The 18,530-nt window shown below is 45.1% G+C and overlaps 2 protein-coding genes across 7 annotated transcripts in view; both read right to left on the minus strand.

The window, feature by feature from the left end:
* Positions 1-12,888, minus strand: part of FLACC1 (flagellum associated containing coiled-coil domains 1) — a 39,323-nt gene extending 26,435 nt beyond the window's left edge. Inside the window, exons 1-7 of one of the 4 annotated variants that reach the window (XM_081844751.1) lie at positions 12,802-12,830; positions 10,857-10,959; positions 10,283-10,426; positions 7,624-7,678; positions 6,887-7,026; positions 5,412-5,432; positions 2,083-2,176 (exon numbers count right to left, since the gene is read on the minus strand). In XM_081844751.1, the coding sequence (XP_081700877.1) occupies positions 2,083-2,176; positions 5,412-5,432; positions 6,887-7,026; positions 7,624-7,678; positions 10,283-10,426; positions 10,857-10,873 (471 nt within the window). In that variant the 5' untranslated portion in view covers positions 10,874-10,959; positions 12,802-12,830. Of the gene's footprint in view, positions 1-2,082; positions 2,177-5,411; positions 5,433-6,886; positions 7,027-7,623; positions 7,679-10,282; positions 10,427-10,798; positions 10,960-12,801 lie in introns of those variants that run through there. The other 3 variants (XM_081844752.1, XM_081844753.1, XM_081844754.1) reach the window with 3 other exon arrangements.
* Positions 12,889-17,287: 4,399 nt separating this feature from the next.
* TRAK2 (trafficking kinesin protein 2) overlaps positions 17,288-18,530 on the minus strand; it is a 43,499-nt gene continuing 42,256 nt past the window's right edge. For all 3 annotated transcript variants that reach the window (XM_081868521.1, XM_081868519.1, XM_081868520.1), the window contains one exon: positions 17,288-18,261. In XM_081868521.1, coding sequence (XP_081724647.1) covers positions 17,595-18,261 — 667 coding nt within the window. In that variant the 3' untranslated portion in view covers positions 17,288-17,594. The remainder of the gene's footprint in view (positions 18,262-18,530) is intronic.

Here is an 18,530-nt window from a genome sequence, read left to right on the forward strand (position 1 = left end):
TGAAATGGGCAATCCAGGCTATTGTTCACCCTCCAGTCTACCTGAGAAGCCCGGTGTGAAGAGGTTTGAGCTGGTTGATCCTGCAAAACTGCATGGCTCTCACCAGCCACTCTTGTGTTCCTTTACCAAGAATTTTGCAACTAAGCTACCTTTTACTTTTCTGCCTGATGTATGGAAAAGCACATGTACCAGACCTTTGAAGTGTTTGTAAGTAAACCAATATTTTAACTTACCAAACTTGTGGCCTTTTCCTACGCTGAGGAAAGAGGGAAATTTTGGAACGTACTTGAAAGGGCATACTAAAATTTAGGTCTAATAACCTATATTTCCGTGCTTTACTTTGCTACGTATTTTGTGACTTTAAATCTCTGCTGGGGTTCTCTCACCAAATAGTACTTGCCCTAAACTTGGATCTTGGCGTTCAATGAATTCTACTTTCTTTCTTTTTGCACCAACAAAAATTACAGTGGTTTTATATACATTGATGCTTTAACACAGCAATTGCTATCCTTCAGGCTGAGGGCCATGTCGACCCATGGTCAAACCTGGAGAGATCATTCAAACCATTCTCCTATCTCAGGGGTCTGCAACCTTTAAGACAAAAAGAGCCACTTGGACCCGTTTCCGAAGGGGGGAAAAACTGGGAGCCGCAAAACTCGTCATTATAAAAATAATTTTTTTGTCACTTTTTTATTATTTCTTTGTTTGACCCCTCAGAATTACTCCTCCTCATAGAAATAAACGTTAAATTAACAAGTTACCTTTTTGTGTTTGTGTGTTCTTCACTCCCCTTCAAAACAGTGACCAGCGTACATGCCCCCTTTCAATGCAGTGACCAGCGTACATGCCCCTTACAATGTAGCGGGCAGGTGGGCGGGAAGGTGACGTCGGGACGGTGCATGACTAACGCACGCACCGCCCCATGTGACGTCACAGCCAGTACAGCGCCCGCCACAGTGGGGAGTGTCGGGGCGCACAATGCGCCTCCTCCCCTCGCTAGTATCCGCCCCGGAGCTGCGGCAAAGGTGTAAAAAAGCCACATGCGGCTCCGGAGCCGCGGGTTGCAGACCCCTGTCCTATCTCATTACAGTATATAGACTCCAACTGAAGAGGGTCCTTCATGGATCTGATGAAAAGGAGACTACTCTCCGAAAACTTATGTCCTTAATGGAGGATTCTAGTACAGTGGTACCTCGGGTTAAGTACTTACAGTGGTACCTCAGGTTACATATGCTTCAGGTTACAGACTCTGCTAACCCAGAAATAGTGCTTCAGGTTAAGAACTTTGCTTCAGGATGAGAACAGAAATTGTGCTCTGGCTGCGCGGCAGCAGCAGGAGGCCCCATTAGCCAAAGTGGTGCTTCAGGTTAAGAACAGTTTCAGGTTAAGTACGGACCTCCGGAACAAATTAAGTACTTAACCTGAGGTACCACTGTAATTTGTTCCGGAGGTCCGTTCTTAACCTGAAACTGTTCTTAACCTGAAGCACCACTTTAGCTAATGGGGCCTCCTGCTGCTACCACGCTGCTGGAGCACAATTTCTGTTCTCATCCCGAAGCAAAATTCTTAACCCAAGGTACTATTTCTGGGTTAGCGGAGTGTGTAACCTGAAGCGTATGTAACCTGAAGCGTATGTAACCTGAAGTGTATGTAAACCGAGGTACAGTGGTGCCTCGCAAGACGAAAATAATCCGTTCCGCGATTCTCTTCGGCTAGCGGTTTCTCCGTCTTGTGAAGCAAGCCCATTGACAGCTTAGCGGATTAGCGCTATTAGTGGTCTAGCGGCTTTTAGCGATCAGCTGTTAAGCGGCTTATCAGCGGAACAGCTGATAAGCGGCTTAGCGGCTTAGGAAAGGGGGGGGAAGCGAAAAAACCCCGCGGGAACTCGCAAGATTTTTTCATCTTGCGAAGCAACCCCATAGAGAAATTCGTTTAGCGAAGCGCCTCCAAAACGGAAAACCCTTTCGTCTAGCGGGTTTTCCGTCTTGCGAGGCGTTCGTCTTGCGGGGCACCACTGTACCACTGTACAAGGCTACATTTTCTAAGTTTCCAACAGCAGGACCCCAAATGAAAATGACTCACCTGTTTGTGGCTAGCTTGGTGGTCTCGGCGCAATTGCTCCATTATAGCTGTGAGCTCAGCAGTCTGTTCCACCAAGTCACCTATAATGTCATCCCTGCAAGACCAACACTGTATCTGTACAGCGAAACTTGCTGGTTGGCAAATCTCATCATGTCGGAAGGATCCAGAGTAGGAAAATCAATAACTGCAACTAAAAAGGTTTATAGGATTCCCTTATCTGTTTGGCAGTCGGGGTTGAGGAGGTGGTGGGGCCGAGGGGGTTTGCTGTCTTCACCAAGTTAAAACAGAGAGGGAAAAGAAACTGGTGCCTCTACACCCTCTGTCTTATGTGGGGAGAGAAGGAAGTAAGTATGGACGAAGTTTAAAGATAGGCTTTTCTTGCTCACAATGGAAGAGTCATTTCTCTCCCTCTTTTCTATATGACTGCAAATGCTATTTTGCGGTTTCTGTGAGTCTAATCTCTTCTCTTTGCCTGGAAGAGATGGAAGGCAGAGGAGCTTTGTTCCGTTCAGATTTTAAATCAAAGCTAAGCTTCATCCTTTCCTAATTGCAACGATGCTACAGAAGTTCAGAGCATCAAACCAAAGCATGTCAATGGGTAGCAGTCTCAGGATTATCCTCCAGCAAACAGGCTAGGCTTTGAGGCGGTTCCCTCACTGCGAGAAGCCAAGTTAGAGGGAACCAGGCAGAGGGCCTTCTCGGTAGTGGCGCCTTCCCTGTGGAACGCCCTCCCACCAGATGTCAAAGAGAACAGCAACTACTAGACCTTTAGAAGACATCTGAAGGCAGCCCTGTTTAGGGAAGCTTTTAATGTTTGATGTATCACAGTATTTTAATATTCTTTTGGAAGCCGCCCAGAGTAGCTGGGGAAACGCAGCCACATGAGCGGGGTATAAATAAATTATTATTATTATTATTATTATTATTATTATTATTATTATTATTTGGCTCTTGCCTTGAGCAAGGCTTGTGTGGGTTTCAAGGTGGAAGGAGCAAGCGGACAAACAAAATGTTCAGCAAACGCACTCCTCTCCCGCTGCTCCAGGATATCCACACCGCATATATTTAAAGCACACCCAACACACTTTTAAAGTCCAAGATTCCCCCGCAAAATAATTATGGGAACAGTAGTTTGTTACAGGTGTTGGGTGTGGCAGCCCACTGAGGGGAAAACTACAGTTCCCAGCATTATTTGTCATCTATGTATGGGATAGGTATTTGGAATGTTCACATTGAAGCAGGTATCACTGGCTTATATGACACAGGGCTGTGAGAAATTTAAAGGTATCGGTTGCCTGAGGCGTACACTCAGCTGGCAGAAATTTATAAATATTTTTATGAATATTTATCTGTACTATTACCTATAAAAGGGACGCGGGTGGCGCTGTGGGTTAAACCACAGAGCCTAGGACTTGCCGATCAGAAGGTCGGCGGTTCGAATCCCCACAACGGGGTGAGCTCCCGTTGCTCGGTCCCTGCTCCTGCCAACCTTGCAGTTCGAAAACGTGTCAAAGTGCAAGTAGATAAATAGGTACCGCTCCAGCGGGAAGGTAAACGGTGTTTCCGTGCACTGCTCTGGTTTGCCAGAAGCGGCTTAGTCATGCTGGTCACATGACCCGGAAGCTGTACGCCGGCTCCCTCGGCCAATAAAGCGAGATGAGCGCCGCAACCCAGAGTCGGTCACGACTGGACCTAGTGGTCAGGGGTCCCTTTACCTTTATTACCTATAAAACATACATGTATGCGCACACACATACATTGTTAACAGTGAGCCTAAAAGCCAGGAAACAGAACAGGCATAGCAAACCTCAAATGTATAGAAGACTGGCACAACGACTATTCACAACATTAGTAACTGGCAATCCAATGATCCTATAATTGCTTGGCTAAAAACAACCTTCTTGGGAGAGAATCCCAGTCTAGATTAAGTGCCAAGCAAACCGAATTGCATTCAATAAAGCACTAAGGTCAACGCAAGGATTTCTCCTTCTGCAAGGGGAAGTTCTCTGCCTTTCCTTGCACTGCATGCTCCCTAAATCTGATTTGGGGTTCCCCCCAATGCTCCAGGCCAGATTTGAGGGTGAGGGAAAATTCCAGCACAACACCTTATTTTTCACTCTACAAGACGCACCAGACCACAAGACGCACCTAGTTTTTGGAGGAGGAAAACAAGAAAAAATATATTCTGAATCTTAGAAGCCAGAACAGCAAGAGGGATCGCTGCGCAGTGAAAGCAGCAATCCCTCTTGCTGTTCTGGCTTCTGGGATAGCTGCGCAGCCTGCATGCGCTCCATAAGACGTACACACATTTCCCCTTACTTTTTAGGAGGGAAAAAGTGAGTCTTATAAAGCAAAAAATACGGTAATTCTAAGGAAAGGGGCAGAAGGGGCGGTGTCACAGCCACTCTCCCAGTACAGCTGTCGCTGCTGCTGACCTGGACAGGGCAGGGCAGGGAGGTCAGTGCTGCACAGGGACACTGGTGAGAATGCTGGATTGGGTCCGTCAGTGCACATGACGCAATGGTGCCCTGCTCCATCCAGGGATGTGGCAGCAGCGCCAGAGTCTGCAGGGCAGTACCGCTGCACCATTCCAGCCTTCCCTGCAGAGGAGCAAAATATCTGTTAAATACTGGTCCGAAATGTTTTTAGGAGAGAGCACAGCTTCATTTGTGAATTTAAAATACAAATACCAATGGAATGAATATGGGCTCTCCTAAAAAATGAAGCACCGCAAGCTTAGCAGAGAAAATACTTGTGATAGGTAATTCATATTTAGCAGGGCAATCAAACTAGGGGACTGCAATGTTCAGCGTTCTTCTTTTCATAGCTATAGGTGGGCAGTCAGTGATGAAACCCTGCAGTGCCCTGCCAGTAGGGAGATATCTAAGGCCGACTGTCAGACTGGTAAGCACGGTTTCTTCCCAGTATGCGTCAAATACGCCACACAGAGGAGCAAAAGTGAAAACACTGAACACCCCCGAAGAAAATCCACTGCAGATAATTAGTACTCCCGAGCAGGGGTGTGTGTTTGTGTGTGTGAGAGAGATAAACGAGCGTAAAGCTAAACCAGTAGTGTCAAATTGAACAGGGCCTCAGGCCTTCCTCCTGACAATAATTCTTGTTGTCAGGGTAACAATGTGCAGTGACTTACTGAGCCACAATACATCTTGCAAGTTCCTGTCAAAGCAATATCCTGGAAGAAGGGGTGGCACTGAAGTGGGGGAAGTAAACCGGGAGGAGGGTATCTTAAGCAACAATTGTTACTGTAATACACAAAAAGGAAGCTGTGGTGAGGGGGTTGTGTGAGGGGCGGGTAGATTGGTACTTACGTTTCAAGCTTAGGTAGAGAACTGCAAAGAAGGTTAAAAGGCAGAGAGAGAGAGAGAGAGAGAGAGAGAGAGAGAGAGAGAGAGAGAGATGCGGTTAAGGCACCACTACTGTCAGCTAAACACATTCTCATTTCAAAACAGATGTATCAAAAGAATGATCTACACAGTACTGTGTGTGCATATGCGAGTTACAAACTGAATCCTGCTTGTTCCAATGCCTTTGCAAGCAAGTCACCTGTCTGGATGCAGATGACGTACACAGAAATTATAATCACTGCAGCTCAGTGACGAACATAGCGAAGAGCCACACAGGACTCAATGCATGTGTGTCTTCAGGTGGCTAAACTGAGGACCTTCAATAGACTTTCTGGACACAGGTACAAAGATAACATGTGTGTGTGTGTGCGCGTTTGTGAAGGCACAACTCTCACCAACAAGGATGGATGAAAAATTTGGTTTGGTCCACATTTTAATGCGTATCTACTTAATTCACACTTCCTAAAGCGATACGCAAACTGAAACACAACCAAAAAGGTGCCATACATTAGAGGAAAGTGCATATAAATGCATATGTCAGTGGAAATAAAGATACGACGATGCATTATATGAGGGGGAAATGCATGAAGAAAACGAGGAACCGAGAGAAACCATTACAGTGGTGCCTCGCAAGACGAAAATAATTCGTTCCGCGAGTCTCTTCATCTTGCGTTTTTTTCGTCTTGCGAAGCATCCCTATTAGCGGCTTAGCAGATTAGCGCTATTAGCGGCTTAGAAAAAGGGGGAGGAAAGGGAAAAAACTTGCAAGACTCGCAAGACGTTTTTGTCTTGCGAAGCAAGCCCATAGGGAAATTCGTCTTGCGAAGCGCCTCGAAAAATGGAAAACCCTTTCGTCTAGCGGGTTTTTCATCTTGCGAGGCATTCGTCTTGCGGGGCACCACTGTATTAACAAACTTGTTGACATTTGTAGTGGGCTCAAAAGGCATTAGCCAGTGGAACTGTATCACCACATGATGCCTCCACATGTAAAGGAACGAGAAGAAATTTGTGTGAACGTTGCCTGCATTTGGCAAGCATTTAACTCCCTTGCTAGGTTGAAGGAAATGCAACACGTCTACAGATACCCTGCATGACCAATGTGAAAATTGCCTTACATAAATGTTGTTACTGATCCTTCACACACTTGTGGAGCAGAGGAGGCTGGGCCATTATGGGGTGTGGGCACTGCCCCACCAACCTCAGTCTGCCTTTCAGCCAGCTGGTAACCCCCCCCCCCTTACAAGCAGTCTAGGGGGTAGCCCTGGCTGCCAGCTTCCTTTGTCTTGCCCTCCATTTAGCCCTTGAACTCAGCAGGCAGAAAGCAGAGCAAGCTGGAATTAATTGACTCCACCTGTCATTGACCTCCAGCCAACACTGCTGCATCATATATTCTCAAGTCCTCAAGTCAGGAAGAACGCTAGTTACTTGTGTAAGATTACCTGAGCACAGGGGGCTTGGCAACTTCCTCATCAGGCTTCTTCTTCTCAAAGAATTCCTCGCCCAGCGTGACACTGATATGATCCTTACTGTGAGACACGGTAAAGCCAGGAGTGATCTCATCTTCAATCTCCTTTGATATCTGGGGTTAAAACAAAAGGGACTGCACTCTGTGGAATCCTAGCATTTAAAATCCAGCGCCCCTCAAACTGACAGATGCATTTATTTATTTTTAAGTAAAGCACCATATTCTCAAGGGCGTTGCATTTGTGCTACACAAAGGAGGTACACAGAACAAGGAGTTGGGTGCATTTTATTGGAGCAAAACTTTTCAATTAAGCAGTTCTCAGCCTCAAGGCTGGACTCCTTTCCTCTAGAAATCCATCTAAGGCCTAGCCCAAATACATTTTAGAAAGCTGCAAAATTTATTTTTTACTGGAAGAAAGGAGAGCCCACTGAAAATCCCATCAATGGGCACTGACAACAGAGAGTGAACTTCACTCTGGATTTTGGATCTAAAATATCTTCCTCAACTATAAACAGAATGGACTCTGAGTAGACATTAATATAAGTTGTATATAATATAACTGAAAAGTATAGAAACAGAGTTTGGGGTCTTTGAACTATGAAGACTCCTCCAAAATCAAAACTTATTTTTCTTACTTAACAAGGTTGTTGCAAAGAGGAAGGAAATAAGATTGCAAATTAAAAAAGGGAAGAAATGTTTTGTTCTACTCACATCTCGAGGCTCCCTGCTTCTTAGTGGTTGTGCGTTAGGTCTGCAAATTTTCAGCCTGAAACAAGACAATGATGTGACATGTAAAAATACCCCTTTCCCTATCCCATTAAAAACAGGATCCATGAGTTTCTCTTATACACAGGTGGAATGAATGTTTATTTCTGAAAGTTACATCTTCTCACATAAGATAGTAATTATTTTTTATAAGCTTGCCAACTGAGTCGTCTGAAGAATTTTCCTTGTAGCAATTTGGTTGACTGATCCATCATCCTCTTTCAAATAAATAGCTGCCAGTTTGTACAATGATTCCATTCGACATTTGCTTATAATTGCTTTGCATTTTGCAGAAAAGCTATAGCACTGCTTGTCGCTTTCAATCCATTGAGGTTACCTGTTCTTCAGCTAAGCAGGATTACAGTGTTTATACACAGGATTCCTTCTGCTTCTGCTTCTCTCATGGCAGCAAGCACGTGCCACAGGAGACTACTGGAATAGTTTGGTTTGTAATAAAGGTAAAGGGTAAAGGGACCCCTGGCCATTAGGTCCAGTTGTGACCAACTCTGGGGTTGCGGTGCTCATCTCACTTTATTGGCCGAGGGAGCCGGCGTACAGCTTCTGGGTCATGTGGCCAGCATGACTAAGCCGCTTTTGGCGAACCAGAGCAGCACACAGAAACGCCGTTTACCTTCCCGCTGGAGTGGTACCTATTTATCTACTTGCACTTTGATGTGCTTTCGAACTGCTAGGTTGGCAGGAGCAGGGACCGAGCAACAGGAGCTCACCCCGTTGCGGGGATTTGAACCGCCGACCTTCTGATCGGCAAGTCCTAGGCTCTGTGGTTTTGTAATACTGTACTGTAAAATACAATGGAAGCAATCCAGAGATACCTGGAAGCTTGCCCACAACATCCACTCATTTGAAGGATTTCACAACTGTCATTTGGGGGAAATGCGGTTTCGTTTTTTGTGTTGCCTTGCTGTATGAGTACTGTGAGTTTGTGCACATGTGAAGGTTTTAGCCTTCCTATCCAAACCACTACGGAGCACCCTAACTGGGCAAAAAAGGCAGGATATAAATTATATTAAAATATAAAAATAAATCTTATTATGGAGGCATCTACATAACATGAGAGCATGGGGAGAGCACTGCTGGGCCAGTTCAGCACCTTGTTTTTGCAGTGGCAAAGTAGATGCAGCTGGGACTAATGGAGCAAGAATGGGGTGGGAGTGGGGAGCCCCAGTGTCTGCGGGGAGGAGAGGAGGGGAAGGCCCTTCTGGACTCCCTTCCCTGCAAAATTCCTGAAAAATCCATGATGGGGAGAAGCCGAAGGCACCTGAGCATCGTTCTGGTGACATTTAAAAAGACAGCATGATAGTGACATTACTGGCATCTTCCTGGCTTCTGCCAGCCACACACGAGTGAGCATAATAACACGTTCCTAAGGCAGTAAGAAGGAAGAGAGACAAGATATTTACCCCTGACCTTCTCTCTCCTTAGAGCAGCCTTCTAGGCTTCAGTGAGCTAGGTCAGAGCATCATCATTCCTATTAGCAAATTAGGAGAAGCAGGTGGAGTAACAAAGAACAAATGACAAATATTTACGTGCTGATTGATTTTTAAAAAACATTTCTTAAGCGCCTATCTGTAGGATACGCAAGACGATGGACAGAAGAAAGCAAACATGTACCGTATTTTTCGCTCTATAGGACGCACCAGACAATAAGATGCACCTAGTTTTGGGGGGAGGAAAACAAGAAAAAAAATATTCTGAATCCCAGAAGCCAGAACAGCAAGAGGGATTTGGCTTCAGGGATAGCCTCTTGCTGCCCTGGCTTCTGGGATAGCTGCTGAAGCCTCTCCCGGGCAGCAGGATGAAGGCTCCCCCTGGCCGGAAGAGGCTGCTGCCCTCTGTCCCCCACCTTCCGCAAGAGCCGCGCACCCTTTAAAGGGAGCGTGGCTCTTGGGGGCTTTTCTGGGAGGTGGGGGAAGGGACAGAGCCCCGTGCTGCACAGCGCTCCCTCTCCCTGTTCTGGCTTCTGGCTTAGCCGCGCAGCCTGCATTTGCTCCTTAAGACGCACACACATTTTCCCTTACTTTTTAGGAGGGGAAAAGTGTGTCTTATAGAGCAAAAAATACAGTAAATCCCTGCAAAATCTGAAAGGTATGGAACACCACAAGGGGTTTAGCTCAATGGCAGACCCTAGTTTTAGGCTGCAGGAAGTCCTAGTTTCCATTTCCAGCATCTTGTGGAATGGATGGGGGAGACTCCTGCCTGAAACCTTGGGAGAGTCGTTGACAGTCAGCATTTGTGGTGGATTCTTTCTGCTTCAGTTTGTTCTGCGATGCTTCACCAATGCTGTCCAGAGGGTCTATAGTACAACAAATGCACAACTAAGTAAACCAGAACATTTGTGGCATGAAGAGTTACTGGATTTCAGCACAAAGTTATGGGAAATGCATTGACGAAAGACGAAGCAGTGTGGAGGCCTTAGAGCTTTTGCAGGTGCCAACCGTATTGTGTATGACCCGCCCCGACAGCATAATGAGCACAGATCATCATGAATGGATGTCCATTTCAGATGGGACAGAGACTCTGAGTTTGCTATTAAACCGAGTGATGCTATTGCTTCTCCACCAATGTTGAACACTTCCCCTCTTACTTGGGCTTCTGAGACAGCGTGCCTGCCTTAGCTCTGTCGAGTCTTTTGTATCCTGTCTTCCAAGGATCCCAGCAGGGGCAGTACAAGGTCTGGGACTGGGGATGGGACATGTCTGCTGTTCTTGGGGCTTCTGCAATCAAAACCCTGTAGATGGGGAGGCAAAATGGAACATCAGAGACAGACTGCTTTATGTGCTTCCAAGGGAAGGAAGGTGCTCCTCTAAGCTGGTAGAATGTGCTTTAGAATGTGAAGATTTGGAAACAACGTATGGGGGACAGCTAAAAGAAAGCAGTCTTTTTAGTATAAAAGGCCCGTGAATGTATAATTACTATAATTTAAATGAGTGATGAGGAACTTGTGGTTCTCTATATTTTGCTGGCTACAGCTCTCATTATCCACAAACGTTGGTCATGCTGGCCAGGACTGATGGGAGTTGGGTGTTCTGAAGGGCCACAGATTTACATAGAAGCATAACATGCTACACCATGGTGGGCAAGACTATGGGGACCAGGTGACCTGTGTGCCTACTGGCTGGGAAGTGTTGATGGGTATCCTCCAAGTCTCCTGCTCTCACTTCTTATGGTTCTTCATCTTTCAACTGGACTTGGGACCCTTCAGATAGAGCAGCATCCTCTCTCAAGTAAGGCACAGAGGGTTTCTCCAGCCACTCTGGGCAGCTTCCAACAAAATATTAAAAATACAATAAAACATCAGACATTAAAAACTTCCCTAAACAGGGCTGCCTTCAAATGTCTTCTAAAAGTCAGATAGTTGCTTATCTCCTTGACATCTGATGGGAGGGCGTTCCACAGGGCGGGTGCCACTACTGAGAAGGCCCTCTCCCTAGTTCCCTGCAACTTGGCTTCTCGCAGCAAGGGAACCACCAGAAGGCCTTCAGAGCTGGACCTCAGCGTCCGGGCTGAATGATTGGGGTGGAGACACTCCTTCAGGTATACTGGGCTGAGGCCGTTTAGGGAGTTAAAGGTCATTACCAACACTTTGAATTGTGCTTGGAAACGTACGGGGAGCCAATGTAGGTATTTCAAGACCAGTGTTATGTGGTCTTGGCGGCCACTCCCGGTTACCAGTCTAGTTGCTACATGTAGTTTCTGGGTCACCTTCAAAGGTAGCCCCACGTAGAGCGCATTGCAGTAGTCCAAGCGGGAGATAACCAGAGCATGCACCACTCTGGCAAGACAGTCCACAGGCAAGTAGGGTCTCAGCCTGCGTACCAGGTGGAGCTGATAGACAGCTGTCCTGGACACAGAATTGACCTGCACCTCCATGGACAGCTGTGAGTCCAAAATGACTCCCGGGCTGCACACCTGGTCCTTCAGGGGCACAGTTACCCCATTCAGGACCGGGAAGTCCTCTACACCCGCCTGCCCCATCTCCCTAAAACAGTACTTCTGTCTTGTCAGGATTCAGCCTCAATCTGTTAGCTGCCATCCACCCTCCATGCCTCCAGACACTCACACTGGTTCCAATTTAAAAGATTGGTAGAAATGGGTATCATCCGCATTCTGATGAACACCCAGTCCAAACCCCAGGATGATCTCTCCCAGTGGCTTCATATTAAAATGCATGGGGGAGAGGACGGAACCCTGAGACACCCCACAAGTGAGAGCACAGGGGGTCTGAACACTCAACCCCCAACACCACTTTCTGGGCACGGCCCAGGAAGGAGGAGCGGAACCATTGTATAACAGTGCCCCAGCTCCCAGCCCCACTAGACGGTCCAGAAGGACGTCGTGGTCTATGGTATCAAAGGCCGCAGAGAGATCTAGCAGAACTTTCACCTTTGTCCCTAGCCCGCCGGAGATCATCAACCAGCTCAACCAAGGCAGTTTCAGTCCCATGATGAGGCCTGAATCCGACTGGAAGGGATCCAAATGGTCCACATTTAGCAACCACCCGCTCAATTACCTTGCCCAGGAATGGAAGATTTGAGACACACCTAAACACTGCAGCCAACACACTGATGTGTCGCAACATACAGTCGGAAAATTCTGCCGTAATGGAACCACCACAGTAAAATACATTATGCAATTTCAAACAAAACAGATTTAAAAAATAAATAGCAGAATATCCAAACACATTGAAGTCTTTGAAATAACTTAAAATGCACGCATACCTAAAGAAGCTTGGGAAAGGGGAAAAAATCCATTTTCTATTTTAGGTTTATATCTAACTGTACACATTGTTCTCTAAAATATAATTATTTGGTGCTGAAAGGACCCCGATTTTTGTCATGTTAAAGATGTGGTAACATAAGACAAATGATTTGAATAGGCAGTGCACTTTGTCAGAGCAAGAGTTTCAGGATTGTGGGGACACTTGCTGTCATGGGGGAGATCATTTGTCCAGATGTCCTGGGCCAGTTCTATTAAAAAGGGACAACTTAAAAGCAATCAAGAGAAACCACAACTATAACATCTCACTACTTTGCAGTCTCCATTCTGTGAATTTAAACCCAAAGCTGAGGAAGCTGGGGGATTAAGGCAGCCAGTATGTCTTACTGCTTGCACTTTTTCCTTCCTCTCCTTTCTCTCTGGGTGATTTAAGTTTTCTTTCTCACCACGGCAACAAGCCTACTCTCGAGTTCCTTTCCATTCCACTCTTAAAGGCACAGTACACAGACAAGCTTGGCCCCGCCATATAGTTGGGAATATAGATTGTGCTTAAACCTATCTGTTCCAAAAAAAAGAGGCATTCAGCTTATTCAGCTTACTCTCGGATTCTGAATTACAAAACCATTAGAAGGTAAAAGCAAGGTAAAAGTACATTAAAAGTGAGCATAAAGATCACTCAATAGTCGAGCCTTTGCAATAACTAAAGGAACAGGTCCTTCCTTAGCCAGTTTTTAGATGATTCACTATTTTATTTATTAAATTTATATCCCACCCTTCGTCCCCAATTTGTTACACACATCGCAACTCGCTTGTACATTCATTCACACACAATACCATGTCCAAGCTTCATACACCTCTTGTTTCACCAAGAGCACATCTGCATATGCAATTACCACATTAGAATTTGCATTTTACTGTACCAATAGCACTCAGGCTCAACCTTGAAACAGGTTTCACTACATTATTGGTAGAAGCAAATGACAATGAGCTGTACATGTGGTAGCAGAACTCAGATCTTCCTTTCTTTCAGGACAGTGAATAAAAGCAAGTAACTATTCCAATAATATCAACTGAGCTACTTTGTGAAGTTCCATGAAATATGTTGTGTTCGCATCTTGATAGTCTTTATTATTTTATTTTCAATTGGCCAAGGACAATTAAGTTAGCACCATTTAGTCAATCAATCTTGCTTTATGGCAATGCAGAAGCTAGGAGGACAACATGAAATGACACATTAGCAATGTTTGGAAGAAATCACCGTACAACCAAAACTGTGCAAAAGGGTTTTTATGCATTTATTTATAACACTTGGTTTCCACTTCAAAATAAAGTCATGTGCAAAAACAATCTGCCACTGATTATAAGAAAAGTTGCAAAACCTGCTGAGTCAAAGCTTCACTCTTTTCTATACGGCTTATATAAGTTTTTCCCCTTCAGCTGAGATACATTTTACCTTTTTGGCTGTAAAATAAACAACTAATCTGTATAACTATTAGGATATGCATTTGGTTGTTCGTTTTTTTAAAAAAATCAGCTTTCTGGTTCAAGAAGCACAGAGACTGAAACATACCGTTTATTTATTAAATGTGCGTTGAGTTCCTAGTACGTAATGAAAATCTTTTCAATATTGATTTATATTACGTGTCTTTTGTGCTCAGTTGGCACCCCCAAGTATAGTACCCATTTTCAAGTATATACGTTAATAAAAAGATGGATAATTGCATTGTCTCCTTGTTCGTATGATAATTATCTCCTTTCAGACATCCTAAAGGTAAAGGTAAAGGTAAAGGGACCCCTGACCATCAGGTCCAGTCGTGGCCAACTCTGAGGTTGCGGCACTCACCTCGCTTTATTGGCCAAGGGAGCCGGCTTACAGCTTCCGGGTCATGCAGCTGGCATGACTAAGCCGCTTCTAGCAAACCAGAGCAGCGCACAGAAACACCGTTTACCTTCCCGCCAGAGCGGTACCTATTTATCTACTTGCACTTTGACATGCTTTCGAACTGCTAGGTTGGCAGGAGCAGGGACCGAGCAATGGGAGTTCACCCCGTCACAGGGAATTGAACCGCCGACCTTCTGATCAGCAAGTCCTAGGCTCTGTGGTTCAACCCAGTGTCACCCGCGTCCCACTTCAGACATCCTATAGGCCTGCTATTATGGATGGCTGAACCACTGCTGTCAGAAAAAGCTGCCTTATACTGTAAGAATCTGGGATGTCACTTGTGTTTTTTGAATCTATACTACCATCTCTTGAATTGGTTTTATGGTACTCTATGCTCCAAAGCTCATGCCCGAGAGGGGTTTTGGCACAAAGGTAATGTTTCGCTGAGAGAATGGACTTGAGGCACACTGTACAAAATGCACTTGAAAAACAATGGATACAAATAGGTTTTCTTCCTTGCTACCACTGGCTTCACTCTGGTGGGACGACAACCACTGTATTAAGAAGGGGTCCCTATCAGGGGCTAGACCAGGCTTTCAACTTTGCTGAACTGATATTTCTTTCTACACTTTTTGGAAAGGGGAGCGGGGAAAGCTCTCTTTGAACAGATGAACATGCATTTACTGAATATACAAAATTAAATTTTACATGAATATGGTCTGCTTCATCCACTGATAACAGGGTGCATACAGTATAACTTAAAAACAGATGCAGTTACACGAAAGCCTATTAGAAATCCACTCATCCTAGATTATTATTTTAATCAAAAGATCGCAGAAAGAATTTACAGATTACATAAATCAGACATACCTTAACTTGTGAGCAGAAAGGTTGTGCTTGTTTCCCTCCAAGTATTGCTGGTTTTCCTGGGGAAATGCTACCATTTCATTACCTAAACTTTCTCTACTGCTGCATGCAGAAATACAACAGGATGTGTTGGACTCCGAGTTTAAGAAATTAAACAACATTCCCTTTTTATTTTTCTTGCCAAGGAATGCAAGGTTTCATACACCAAGAAGGAAATGCACTCAGAGCGCTTTCAGATTTTCAGAACGTGCTTGTCATTTAAAATGTGGTCAACCCGTATACAGTTAATAGTAATTTATAAATAAACATTTACTATTTACAGGATTTCATTTAGTTTCCACAACCTATGGAGCTCTTATATATGATCATAGGTGATACTGAGGGAGATCAGTTGACAAAAGCACTTGGGTGTAAATGTTTGTGGAAACTTTTGCTTTACAGAAACCACCAGAAATCCCCACCTAAGGGATTGGTTAAGAGGAGAAAAATCATGTTGCAAATCATACATAGATATAAAAGACCTGATGGCTTGGTTTGCAGTTAATTTGTTTAGAATTTGTGGTTATAACTTGAAGTAACCGGAGGTCTTGTCAGGTCACCCAGCCACCGTTTGTGCTCTATTTTACCATGGAGCTCACTGCAAGCGTGATTTGGAATGTCCTCACACCTTTTAGATGTGCATACAGGTCTTGCATCTCAAGTTTCCACTTCAGCCGTCACACAGAAAGTGTGAAAACAGGGAGGTACCCAAGTTAGGCGTGCTTCCTCTTCCCTTCTCCTGCCTCTGCCTTACATCCAAACTATCCCGAGAGAGACCAAATTTCTATCTGCTCATTCTGGCAAAACAAAAAAAGAAAAGAAAACTTTCTATCACAGAAGAATTCATTCAGAACATTATCTTATCAACGAGAAAAGGTTTCTCTTCCTCTCCTCTTAGCAATGCCAATGCTTTTGTCTACTGCAGCTTGAAAAGAAACCACTGCTATCTTGGTTCCACATTAACAGGGAAAGTTATGCATGTTGCTTTGTGGATTTGATTTTCTCCTCTATGAAAGCCGTGCAGGCGAAGTCTACCAAGAATCAGAGGAAAACTGATTTAGCTATAAAAATGATCTTCCCAGACTGTGGCATGGAGCCACGGACATTTCAGACTGAAGTTGTGTCACACATCTATGGAAAAGACCGTTCCGGTATTCCACATGCCCCAAACGCAGACGGAGAACGTCAAACACATTGCTCTGTTTCTGCTAAATATATGCTCCCGATTTAAGTAAAGAATGCACCCTAAAATAAAGGACCTCGATTTTACTTCCTTGTAAATATTTGCCTGAGAGGGGTTTTCTTTTTTCAACTTGTGCAACAGGACATGTTGTCATAATTACGCCCTGCTAAATATGAATTAGCTATCACAAGTATTTTCTCTGCTAAGCTTGCGGTGCTTCATTTTTTTTAGGAGAGCCCATATTCATTCCATTGGTATTTGTATTTTAAATTCACAAATGAAGCTGTGCTCTCTCCTAAAAACATTTCGGACCAGTATTTAACAGATATTTTGCTCCTCTGCAGGGAAGGCTGGAATGGTGCAGCGGTACTGCCCTGCAGACTCTGGCGCTGCTGCCACATCCCTGGATGGAGCAGGGCACCATTGAGGTCAGGTGCACTGACGGACCCAATCCAGCATTCTCACCAGTGTCCCTGTGCAGCACTGACCTCCCTGCCCTGCCCTGCCCAGGTCAGCAGCAGCCGACAGCTGTACTGGGAGAGTGGCTGTGACACCGCTCCTTCTGCCTCTTTCCTTAGAATTACCGTATTTTTTGCTTTATAAGACTCACGTTTTCCCTCCTAAAAAGTAAGGGGAAATGTGTGTACGTCTTATGGAGCGCATGCAGGCTGCGCAGCTATCCCAGAAGCCAGAACAGCAAGAGGGATTGCTGCTTTCACTGCGCAGCGATCCCTCTTGCTGTTCTGGCTTCTGAGATTCAGAATATTTTTTTTCTTGTTTTCCTCCTAAAAAAACTAGGTGCGTCTTGTGGTCTGGTGCGTCTTATAGAGTGAAAAATACGGTACATTTCAGTGGCAGCATCTCTCAGACAGCACCTGACAAAATACACAGAAGATACAGGACTTGCGTAGATATTTACTGTTCCATACAAAGCTTGAAAATGCAATGAATTTGTTTGTGCTGCCCTCCTATGGACGATTAGAAATTTCAGTGCTCTCAAAACTGAACTTTGGTTTCCTTCCTTTTCCTCCTCTCTCTTAAAATGTATGACTTCTTTTCCATACTCCATGCAAAGTCCTCCCTCCCCTACTTTAGCCATATACCAGCCTCCTACAACAACCCTCTTTTTAAACCTCCGCTTAACCTACATCGCCAAGTCCATGCATTTTGTATTATTTCCTCTGCTAAAGGTCAACCGTGGTGAACTGCTCAGTTCTCCTCTAGAATTCCCATTTTTGCGGAGGATGTGCTCACTGGACCTCCAAGTGCCCCGATCAAGACGGGAAGGCTGTGGTTCCTTCTCAGCCGACCCATCAGATTGCTGCCTGCACTTACATATGCAGCAGAGTCGTGCCGGTGGAGACCACTCTTGGCCCCCTGAACCTTCCCACTGTCCCCTGCCTCCGGCTGTTTGACAGCTTGGACAATGCCCAGCTTCTTCAGTCTCTCCACCAGGTTCATCTTCAGCTGTCCTGCGTCGGGAGGATTAGAGGTTTTCTGTCCGTACATCTCCTGCAGTAATGTTTCGGCAGGCCGAGAGGCCAAAAAGTTTTCAGACACATTTACTCGGGACTCAAACGGCAAAGGGGAAGGACAAGGGGAATGCAGAGGAGAATTGGGTGGCGTCGAGGGAACGGCAAGTATCTTGAGAGAATGAAACGGCGGCGCTTTCTCCAAGACCGGACTGTTGTAGACCTTGGCTGAGATGCCTTGCTCTTGCAGAAGCTTAGCTAAGCTTGTACTGAAAGTGATGGTCGAGTCTCTTGTGCTTGTCAGGAATTCTCCAATACTAAGCCTGTAGGACGCGGATGGGGAGCTTGTGACTGTACTGCTTGCACTGCTGCCACTTCCAGAGCACAAGGGAGCATATGAAGCACTAGAAAACGAAGCAAGAGAAAATTACATTCGCTATACCAAGCGCAAAAGAAAAGCAGAACGCTTTCCAAAATCAAGGGCAGGACTTCTATGTGCTGAAACAAGGCTCCAAAGTCCTCGTCGCACCTTTCCTTTACCGGCAACCATCCCACAAATCATCTCTCCTTTTTCCTTCCCTGTTCATATCCCTTTTCAAAAGTTTTAAAACATGAAAAGGTAACTGTAATTGGCTAAATGCATAACTGTTCTGTGCAGCTAAATGCAAAATAA

The sequence above is a fragment of the Podarcis erhardii genome, assembly GCF_964252035.2.
Source record: "Podarcis erhardii genome assembly, chromosome: 1".
Taxonomy (NCBI): Eukaryota; Metazoa; Chordata; class Lepidosauria; order Squamata; family Lacertidae; genus Podarcis; species Podarcis erhardii.